Genomic DNA, 11,346 nt, shown 5'->3' on the forward strand with positions numbered 1-11,346 from the left:
ATCACTCTCTTTAAATTAGCCAATTGGAATTAGCTTAGCCTGTGCGGTCTAACCCTAGCCAATAGGGGAACAACACAGCAGCAGGGGCCACATGTGTCAGGGATAAGAACCCCTTCCCCTCCCTTGTTCAAGTGTGTGCTCACCATTGCTCCATCTGTAAGGTTGGACCCTTCTATAGAAGTAACTTGCCTTGCTGAGAATTAAAAAGAAAATTTTATATTTGAGTGCTATTTCTTTTGTGGCACTAAAACTTTATTTATAATAGTAAGGCCTTGTGGGAGGTGATTGGGTCATGAGGACAGGGTTCTCATGAATGATTTAGCACTAGCCCCCCTTGGTACTATATAGTGGGTGAATTGTCAGGAGATCTGGTTGTTTTGAAGTATAAGGTACCTCCCCTCCCCTCTCTCTCATGCTCCTACTCCAACCATGTGGTGTGTGCTCTCCTTTACCTTTCACCATGACTGTAAGTTTCCTGAGTGTTCCCCAAAAGTTGAACACATGCCAGTGTCATGCTTCCTGTACAGACTGTAGAACCATGAACCAATTAAGCCTCTTTTCTTTATAAATTACCCAGTCTCAGGTATTTCTTTATAGCAATGCAAGAATGGACTAATACAGAAAATTAGTACTGAGAAGTGGGGCATTGCTATAAAGATATCTGAAAATGTGGAAGGAACTTTGGAACTGGGTAATGGGCAGAGGTTGGTTTCACTTGCATCCATGTGAAGAGACCACCAAACAGGCTTTGAGTGAGCAACAAGGCTGTTTATTTCACCTGGGTGCAGGTGGACTGAGTCCAAAAAGAGAGTCAGCGAAGGGAGATAGGGGTGGGGCCATTTTATGAGATTTGGGTAGGTAAAGGAAAATTACAGTCAAAGGGGGGTTGTTCTCTGGTGAGCAGGAGTGGGGGTCACAAGGTGCTCAGTAGGGGGGCTTTTGAGCCAAGATGAGCCAGGAGAAGGAATTTCACAAGATAATGTCATCAGTTAAGGCAGGAACAGGCCATTTTCATTTCTTTTGTGGTGGAATATCATCAGTTATGGCAGGAACCAGCCACCTGGATGTGTACGTGCAGGTCACAGGGGATATGATGGCTTAGCCTGGGCTCAGACGCCTGACAGTTGGAAGATTGTGGAGGGCTCAGAAGAAGACAGGAAGATGAGGGAAAGTTTGGAACTTCCTAGAGACTTGTTAAATTGTTGTGACCAAAATGCTGATGGTGATACAGATGTTGAAGTCCAGGCTGAGGAAGTCTCAGATGGAAATAAAGAACTTATTGGGAACTGGAGTAAAGGTCACTTTGCTACGCTTTAGCAAAGAGGTTGGCTGCATTGTTCCCCTGCTTTAGGGATCTGTGGGACTTTGAACTTGATAGTGATGATTTAGGGTATCTGCTGGAAGAAATTTCTAAACAACAAAGTGTTCAAGATGTAGTATAGCTGCTTCTAATCGCCTATGCTCTTATGTGTGAGTAAAGAAATGATGTGAAATTGAAACTTATATTTAAAAGGGAAGCAGAGTATAAAAGTTTGGAAAATTTGCAGCCTGACCATGTGGTAGAAAAGAAAAGTCCATTTTCGGGGAAGGAATTCAAGCAGGCTGTGGAAATTTGCATATGTAAAGAGGAGCAAAGTGCTAATAGACAAGACAATGAGAAGACTTGAAGGCATTTCAGAGACCTTTGTGGCAGCCCCTCCCATCACAGGCCCAAAGGCCTAGGAGGGAATGGTTTCAAGGGCCATACCCAGGCCCCCACTGCTCTGCACAGCCTTGGGACACTGCTCCCTTCATCCCAGCTGCTTCAACTCCAGGCATGGCTAAAAGGGGCCCAGGTACAGCTCAGGCCACTGCTTCAGAGGGTGCAAGCTGTAAGCCTTGGTGGCTTCCAAGTGGTGTTAAGCCTGTAGGAGCACAGAATGCAAGAGTTGAAGCTTGGGAGCCCCCACCTAGATTTCAGAGGATATATGGAAAAGCCTAGATGTTCAGGCAGAAGCCTGCCACAGAGGCAGAGCCCTCACAGAGAACCTCTACTACGGAAGTACAGAGGGAAAATGTGGGGTTGACACCACCACCGAGAACCCACATGAGCACTGCCTAGTGAAGCTGTGAGAAGAGGGTCCCCTTCTCCAGAACCCAGAATGGTAGAGCCACCAGCAGTTTGCATCATGTGCCTGGAAAAGCCACAAGCACTCAACACCAACCCATGAGAGTAGCTGTGGGGGCTGACCCTGCAAGGCCACAGAGGTGAAGCTGCCCAAGGCCTTGGGAACCTAGCCCTCACACTAGTGTGTCCTGGATATGGGACATGGAGTCAAAGGAGATTATTTTGGAACTTTAAGGTTTAATGACTTCTCTGCTAGGTTTCAGGCTTTCATGGGGCCTATAGCTGCTTTCTTTTGGCTAATTTTTTTTCCTTTTATAATGAAAGTATTTACTTTCATTACAAATGTGAATTACAATGTGACTGTGAATCCCATGTAATTAATTTGCTGGACCTCAATATGACACAGAATACCGTGGATTGAGTAGGGTGCCAAATCTTGTCACAAACTTAAAATGCTTATCATGTATGTTATTTTCATAATATATATAGATATCATTATATGGAAAACAAACATATACAACAAAACCCCAAATTTTAAAAAAAAATCCAATACAGACATGGAACTCAAACCCAGAAACCCTATCTCTCAATTCAGTGCTCCTTGTATGACATCATGGAGTTAATGAGTGTCACCTATATGGCATCAGGAGATAAAGAAAGAACTGTCTAGTATTGTTGAGCCCCTGTCATGTTCCAGGATCTGTACATACATTAATGACATTTACTCCTCTCAACAATCCTGTCAGGCATATGAATCCTATTATATAGATTAGGAATGTAAGGCCCGAAGAGGTTAAATAAATTGCCCAAAATTGTGTATCTGAGTTAGAATATCAGCCCGTGTCTTTCTTTTGAGCAGGAGTATGACGTGATAGAAAGGGGAGACTGACAAGGAACAGGAAGGCAAGAGAAGGAAGTATGAGTTTGTAGGGGTATCTTGACATTCTCTCTTTCGTGAAACTTCCTGACAAAACCCTATGGCCTGAGCTTTCCAAACATTCCCTTTCCCTTTCCTCTTCCCCAGCTTTTTTTTCTCTCTTGTATCTCTTTTGGTCTCTTGAGCTTCTGCCTCAGAGACATCTCAAAGCATCAGAAGGAGGAGGGAAAAATGCGGACTGAGGGAGTGAGGTGCAGGATAAAGGAATCTTTCCTAGCTTGGCAGTGTTCTCTATCTATGGGAGGAAGAGAAAGTGGAATCTCTGTATCATCTTTCTTAGTCTCGATGACTCAACTTTTTTTGCATACATTTTAAATCCTCTCCTAACCAACCCAGCCATCTCAGGAGGACCTTGATGAGTCAGTGACATCTGAATAAAGTGAGTGGATTCTGTTATCTGCTGATTCCTCTTCAAGTGGTCAATTATCCCAAGTTTTCTTTACTTATGTCTAATATAGCCATCTTCTTATTCCTCTCTATACCTAATAAAATCCCAAACCTCTCAATGTTTTCCACATATATTAATTCCGTTGATACTTAGACTAATATCACTTTCTTTATCTTTTCCTCTCATAGCTGGTCCTTTATTTATTCATAATATACCTGTTCTTCCTACAGTATTTTTAATCATCCATTTCCAGTCTATCCTTTCAATATTCTAGTTATCTCCACCTTATCTCTCATTGGTTTATTGTCTATATAGCAAGTTCATTTTACCCAAATATTATATCTCTTATTCATGTAAATCCAATCTTCTTGCACTTAATCTAACTTCCTCATGTTTTATCTGGTCCCTGCAGATCTACAATCAATGCATGTTTTACTTGCATATAATTCCAACTCTGTCATATTCTCAGTTACCCACTTAAATTCTCTATTCCTGACCATTTCCACCAAAATCCTTCTTATATACTTTTTTCTTTTTATTCCATTCCTGTTATCTGCAATTCATCTGTTCTGCCCACATCATATCTTTCTCTATTTTGCCATGCATTCATGCAACCACATTATAAACCTTTAATAATCAGTAAGTGAAACCTTATAATAGGAACTACTGTCAGAAGGAGAGATAGATGCTCCACAAAGAATCTAGGGTATAGAAATATGGGTACTTTTGGAGGGGTAATAACTAAGGGACTAAAACATTACGATAAAAATTCCTAGGAAGAGAGTGGGTGTTTTTGATAGAAACATATGTAAAGTTACAGAGTTATATAACGTCATGACATGTTTTTAAAAAGTTAAATAGTGGGCAATGATTAGATTGCTGTATAACAGCTAAAAGGAAATACATTTTGATTCTTTACTGGAGGATTTTGTATGTGTTCTCAAAAACTGGATGCTCTTGTTGTCAGCGGTTTCTATACAGAAATATGACTCTGAAAACGTGGGAGTTATATTGATGAGGGTACAGGCTGGAGGAAAAAAGACCAGGTAAGATCTTATCAAAATAGTTAAATCAAGGAATATCAATGACCTGCTGTGAGGAACTAGGAGGAAGGCAGTAGAAATAGGACAGAAGAAAAGGGACTGATATGAGAGATAATTAAAGAGGCATTTTAGCTAGAACTTGGATTAGTTAAGTGTGGGATGTGTGTTGGGGGAAAGGGTGGATGGGTATAGAATATCTAGCAAACTTCCAGATGGCTTGCATAGGCGACTGTATGCCATTTATTGTAATAGAGGAATAACTTGCTTGGGAAACGTTATTCTAGACATAGTAGATTTGTGGAACTCCTGTGACATCCACGGAATTATATCCACTCCATACTCCACCATTAAGGACATGTGGAACCACTTCAGCTACAGAGGTCCTCCTTTACATCTATCTGATCAATAGCTGCAGGGATATAGCAAGCAAAATGATATATAGGCTTTCATGGACTCTAATGAGACAAGTAACCACAGGAATCTCACCGAACCTGTGAAGGGAAAAGTTTAAAAACAAAAAAAAGTACCTAATGTCTCTATGGATAGAAGCCTTATGAACCAAGACTTGAAGGCTAAATAGGATGTAGCCATGCTCATGGAGATTGCAGCATGAGGAAAGCTATGAGGTGATACACATGGTGTGCACTGAGAGCTGCAAGGTATAAAATACAGTGTAGACTGTGGTAAGAAATAAGGTTTAGGTGGAAGCAGTGGCAAAATCATGAAGTGCCTATAAGCCTTGTACCTGTAGGCTAAATGATTTGAGCATTTATTGTGTACACAAAGAGACTATGGACAAGTTTTAAGGAGAGTAAAATGGTCAGTTTTGAGCTAAGGTCTCACCTTTAAGGGTAAGACTATAAGCAGAAAAATCAGTTGGGAGTCCATGTGTGAAAGGCTATTATTTTCAAGTGTGCAGAGCATCAAACATGAAGGTTGAAGTGACCAAAGGATATGAATGAAGGTCCGAGGCCAAAAGGATCAAAAGCAAAAAGAAGGGTGTATGAGGTAGGTATTGAGGAGAAAGGATCAAGGCTAAGGTCATAAACAGCAATTGTAGGTTTGATGTTCCCACTTGTCTATGTATGTACATGTATGGCATTGGGACAGGCATGTAGCTTAAACTTTCAGGGATGAGAAGGTGAAGATATGCCGCTATAACTAGATTATAAGATCCTGAAGACTCAGCATGTGTCTATGAACCTTTATATACCACAACTCTTAGCCCATGGTCTAGAGCATTGCTGATCAACCATCAATTTTGAAATAAATAAAATTGTGGGTGTGAATGGTAAGAATGGGAGTGATGGGAAATGAAAGCCAGGGACATAGGTATTTTGTAATTGCATTACAGTATTAAGAGAAATTCAAGGGCTCAAGTACTGAGTAATGCTCAAGTAATGATAGCAGACCATACAGAGAAGAGAAAGTCAGGCATAAAATTATTAGCAGGTTGTTTTAATTTGTGAGCACATTCTGCCCCCGCTAACCTCATAGGGACAGATTTAAGACTAAAAGGTAAGAAATCTGAGAAGAAATCACACCCAGATACTCAGCTGACTCTACCCCATTCTCCTTTCTAAACTCCACACTCTCTCCCAATGCTATAACTGTACAGGGGCACAGGGTAAAAATAACCCTTCCTTCATATCAACTCCCATATAAAAATCCCAACTTCTTTTCTACATGAGACACAAAAATGGCTTGAAGTTTTTAAAGGGAAAGGGAAATTTTTATCTTTGATACCAAGGTAAACAAAGAGAGTATCCTAGTAAATGTATGTTTTTATATGGGCCTTAATGTTAAAGGAAGATACTCTATCCTCATTTCAAGATACTTAGTACCACTTCCAGCACCTTGTAATTCTTAGTCTTTCTGCCATCCAGCATCCATTTCCTAATCTGATTTCCCAGTGAATCTCAGGTCTTCCTTGTAAGTACTGGGTTCTCTAGACTTCCACTCTACAGGTGCTGTGACCTTCTTGTGTTCTGCTTTTGTCTTTCTTTCCTCCTGGCAGGAAGGAACTGTTTCTGTAACTGATCTCAAAGATTCTCTCTCCCAGCTGTACATCCAAGATGTATTGTACAGTCCCTCCTTTACATCACCTAAATATTTTGGAAGCTCCAAGGTCCTGACTTCCCAGTTCCACCTCTTGCTATTTCTGCAACCCAGAATTAGTCACTTAAATCTATATTTCAGTTTTTTTAGGCATACAGTTGTAGCTATTAGTAGTACTAGCCCACAAGATTGTTGTTAAGATCAAGCGAATTAATATTGCAAACATTTTACAGCAGTGCCTGCACTAATAACAGTGCCTGTACTAATAATAACTCAATTGTGTTATATATTATTGTTATTCCTCCATTGTGTAACTTATTTCCTCAAAACAGAGTCATGATCCAACTCAAAGAGAAACTCTCATTTTAGGGCAGCCGAGACTCTTTCAATTTTTTGGTTTTGATCTATGTTCTTTGGGGACAAAATAGTGTCATTTTTCCCCAGTGCATCTCAATGCATCCTTCTCCAAAGGTCAGAACAGACTCCTTCCTGTCTTGCTCCCAATAAAAATAAAATTTATTTTTGTATGTTTGCCTTAGCTCATTTCCAGATTAAAGAAGAGAGCAGTGGCCTCAGCTCAGTGATTAATTACATGAACTCCTTACGTGGCATTCAACCAATATAAGCCCATTAAGAGAAAGGCTGGGTTCTTGTTGTGGCCTACTGAAGACTCTCTATTCTCATCTCCTGAAGAGCAGTAAGAGAGACCAATGACATGGAGTGGAGGAGCCATAGTGGGAGAGTGAGTGAGTTTGTGTTGCTGGGCTTCCCTGCTCCTGCGCCACTACAGGTACTATTGTTTGCCCTTTTGCTGCTGGCCTATGTGTTGGTGCTGACTGAGAACACATTCATCACTGTGGCAGTTAGGAACCATTCCACCCTCCATAAACCCATGTACTTCTTTCTAGCTAATATGTCCTTTCTGGAGATCTGGTATGTCACTGTCACTATTCCCAAGATGCTTGCTGGCTTTGTTGGGTCCAAACAGGATCATGGACAGCTAATCTCCTTTGAGGGATGCATGACACAGCTCTACTTTTTCCTTGGCTTGGGCTGCACTGAGTGTGTCCTTCTCGCTGTTATGGCCTATGATCGCTATGTGGCCATCTGCTATCCTCTCCACTACCCAGTCATTGTCAGTGGCCGGCTGTGTGTGCAGATGGCTGCTGGCTCTTGGGCTGGAGGTTTTGGCATCTCCATGGTCAAAGTTTTTCTTATTTCTCGCCTCTTTTACTGTGGCCCCAACATCATCAACCACTTTTTCTGTGATGTCTCTCCATTGCTCAACCTCTCATGCACTGGTATGTCCACAGCAGAGCTTACAGATTTCATCCTGGCCATTTTTATTCTTCTAGGGCCACTCTCTGTCACTGGGGCCTCCTATGTGGCCATTACTGGTGCTGTGATGCACATTCCTTCGGCTGCTGGACACTATAAGGCCTTTTCCACCTGTGCCCCTCATCTCACTGTTGTGATAATCTTCTGTGCAGCCAGTATCTTCATCTATGCTCGGCCAAAGGCACTCTCAGCTTTTGACACCAACAAGTTGGTCTCTGTACTGTATGCTGTCATTGTACCATTGCTCAATCCCATCATTTACTGCCTGCGCAATCAAGAGGTCAAGAGAGCCCTATGCTGTACTCTGCACCTGTACCAGCACCAGGATCCTGACCCCAAGAAAGCTAGCATAAATGTATAGAAGGGATGTGTGAAATCTGATAAAATGCTATTAAACTTGGAATCAATGTGTTCTATGAAGTCCAATGGAGTTCTTAGGGTCTAAATTGGGGGCCAGAGTTTCAAAGGCATCACTATGGAACTAGGAATACTTGCTTTAACTAGTCCAAGAGGAGAAAGAGGAATAGGTTGCAAGCTAGAAAATGGATTTCTGCAGGAAAGGGCCATAAAATACAGGATAGAGCTGGGTCCACTATTGTCTGTCCCTTTGTAATTTGCATAGACAAGGTTCCAATCAAGGAAGCACAGGCTTCATTATGGAAAAGCAACACAAGACTTTTTGATAAGATCTCTTCTAGGTAGCAGAGGCCCAGGAGATATCATTCTAGTGTGTGTTATAAGGCAAGGAGATAAGAAACTAGGAAATTTGGTTTTGGGAACATATCACCTATCAAACCGTAATGGTTTCTAGGTTTATTTTCAGATTTACTGTGGTCAGTGTCCACATTGATCTAGTGGCTGAGTGCAGTTGTTTCGTCAATGCTCTGTCTCCCTGATTAGACTATAAACACCATGGTGACAGGATCAGATTTTCTTTTACATCCTTTTATTACCATGGGCAGGAACAGTATCTAGTGCATGATGGCTATGGATACATATAATGAATGAATATAGTTTGGAACCATGTAGGCAAGGCATGTGTGTCATGCCTATATGTGGGGTTGGCAGGTGCAGGAAGTAAACCCCTCATACTTTACTAGTATGCAGAGAGATACAAATTGGCTCAGCCTTGCCAGAAAAAAATTTTGAAAATATGTATTACAAATCCTAAAAATATTGCAACCATTCTGATTCGGAAAGATTTGTGCAGATAGTAACTTTTACTTATAAATACAGAAACAAGGAAAGGAAATAAGCAAAATATGCTCAACTTTCACAAACAGGGCACTGGTCAAATAAATTGTAGCTCATATGTTACATGGAAAACTACGCAGAAATTGAAATAAAGTGATCTAAATAGAGTTAATGAAAGAAAAAATATTTCTAACTTAATAAAAATATTACGTTATATAACAATATCAAAAGTATCAGCCATATTTGCTTGTTTAAACAAGACCAGAAGGAATATGACTAAAATGCTGACTAGATAATGCTGGACTGCTTACGCCTGTAAATTGCATTCTGTGGCTAAGCATTGCCATCAATATATTTATTTAAATGCTTTTTTTCTTAGCCCATATTATATATAATTTTATTTATCTGGACAGGGAGATGGATACAGGGTATGTCAGTATGATTTTCAGAAATTTAGCTCCCTACCGTCACCCAACAACCAGAACTCTGAAGACAGTGAAGATTCTATCTCCAGATATGGGATCCAACTGTTGCTCAAGATGTGGGATCTAACTTCATTGCTGTCTGTTACTTAATAAAATTTACAAAAGGATATTACCAAGGATATCATGCATTATTTGCTAGCCCATACTTATTAAAAGTTTTAATATAATGTGCATATCTATTTGTGCCTAAACAGTATAAGTATCTTGTTGTAATAATTTTTTAAATGACTGGATATAAAGTTCATCAAAAGTCTACTGTTGAAGTGTCCCCGTAGAAGAAGTTTCTGAAATGGGGTTGTGATCAGGGATGGGAGAGTCCTCCTCTAGGCATTGTTATTACAACTCTTATATAAACTCTCTTATAAGTTAACTCGAGTTAATAGGAAGTAAAAGCATAATGTTGAATTTCTTCATTGTGCTTTTCTTTTATTTTCCAAGCTTTTTAGTATAAAATGCTTTAAAACACCTCTAATTCTGATTTCAAGTATTGGAATAGGGTTTAGCACAGTATTCCTCACATATTCACCTTTCAATAAACCATGAATGAGTTTGAGTCCCGTGTACTATGGTGAGATTGACACCTCTCCAGACGGGGACTGAATTTTTAGTAAACATATGACCCTCAGGACTCATATTGAAATTGAGGTCACAAAACTTCGTAAACTTTTTCACGTGAAGTATTGATTATCAGATTAAGTATGCCCCATCCTCCATTTATGTAACTGATTTTTCCCATAAACCTAGATATAGAATTTTATTTTATCCTTGTTCCATTTGATTCTGTTTGTTTTCGACCATCTTTGTAATCTGCCGGTCTTTCAAAGTATTGCTTAGATAATACAAGTCTTTTATAATTCCCCTTTGCTAATACAGTATCTGGAGAAGCTTCTAATCTCTTGCATCAGTACAAGAGGTGGGAGTACTGGATCTACCTGCGTTATTCAGAGTGGCCAGAGGCAACTAACAACTACAGGCAAGTGAGGATTAATATAAATGACTTCTGTGCTCCAGATGTCTAGTGGTTTCCAATGTTGAGTAAACTCCAAATTTCTCAGTCTGCCTTTTAAGTTTCTTCACAGCACATTCTTAATTTTCCTTTTTGTCCTTATTTTAATTTTTTGTCCACTACAAACCTTGTACAGGTGAATTCTAGATTGTGATTAACAATTTTTACTTGAGATTAATAAGCCAGTGTATTTCACTATTTGCTAAAACATCACATTGACCAGGATCAGGAAACAAAAATCCTTCTTGATAAACAGCATTTTAAAAATAACAATTGTTCTGCAGCTCTGTAAACCCTATTTCCCTTCATTAAAAAACCCTTACAGTTATGAACAAGTAAAGACTGAGAAATATCAGATCAAAGCTGACTAAAGAGACAAGATACCTATATGGAGTACGGTATATTGGATTGGATCCTGGAACATAAAGTAATACTGATAGAAAAGATAATAAAATCTGAATAAAATGGCAAAATCTGAATAGTTTAACAGTGATGTATCAATTTTGGTTTCTTATTTTGACAAGTATATATGCTAATGAAGGATGAATATATTAGAAGAAACAAACTGAGAGATGTGTGTGTGAAAAACTCTCTTTAGCATCTTTGTGATTTTTCTGTAAGCCTAATATTGTTCCAAAATTTCAAAGTTTATTTTAAAAAGAAGCACGTTATTAGTTTTTCCTTACCAAATATTTTAAGAGAAGTTTGATTTATTTTATTGGCTTTCATAAAATAATGATATATTTTCCCTTCCTTTATAGTTACAATAATATGTACAGCCAACACTTGA

The 11,346-nt window shown here is 39.5% G+C and overlaps 1 protein-coding gene across 1 annotated transcript; it reads left to right on the forward strand.

Annotated features, from left to right (window-relative positions):
- The first annotated feature begins 3,277 nt into the window (after positions 1–3,277).
- LOC129007595 (olfactory receptor 6A2) lies at positions 3,278–11,238 on the forward strand. Its single transcript, XM_054438676.1, has 2 exons — positions 3,278–3,423; positions 7,073–11,238. Exon 2 carries the CDS (start codon positions 7,249–7,251, stop codon positions 8,230–8,232), a length of 984 nt encoding a protein of 327 aa, XP_054294651.1. The 5' UTR covers positions 3,278–3,423; positions 7,073–7,248; the 3' UTR covers positions 8,233–11,238.
- Positions 11,239–11,346: the final 108 nt, after the last annotated feature.

Source organism: Pongo pygmaeus, chromosome 9, assembly GCF_028885625.2.
Source record: "Pongo pygmaeus isolate AG05252 chromosome 9, NHGRI_mPonPyg2-v2.0_pri, whole genome shotgun sequence".
NCBI lineage: Eukaryota > Metazoa > Chordata > Mammalia > Primates > Hominidae > Pongo > Pongo pygmaeus.

Coding starts and splice junctions, on each gene's coding strand:
- LOC129007595 (XM_054438676.1), top strand. CDS start 7,249: ATGGAGTGGAGGAGCCATAGTGGGAGAGTGAGTGAGTTTGTGTTGCTG.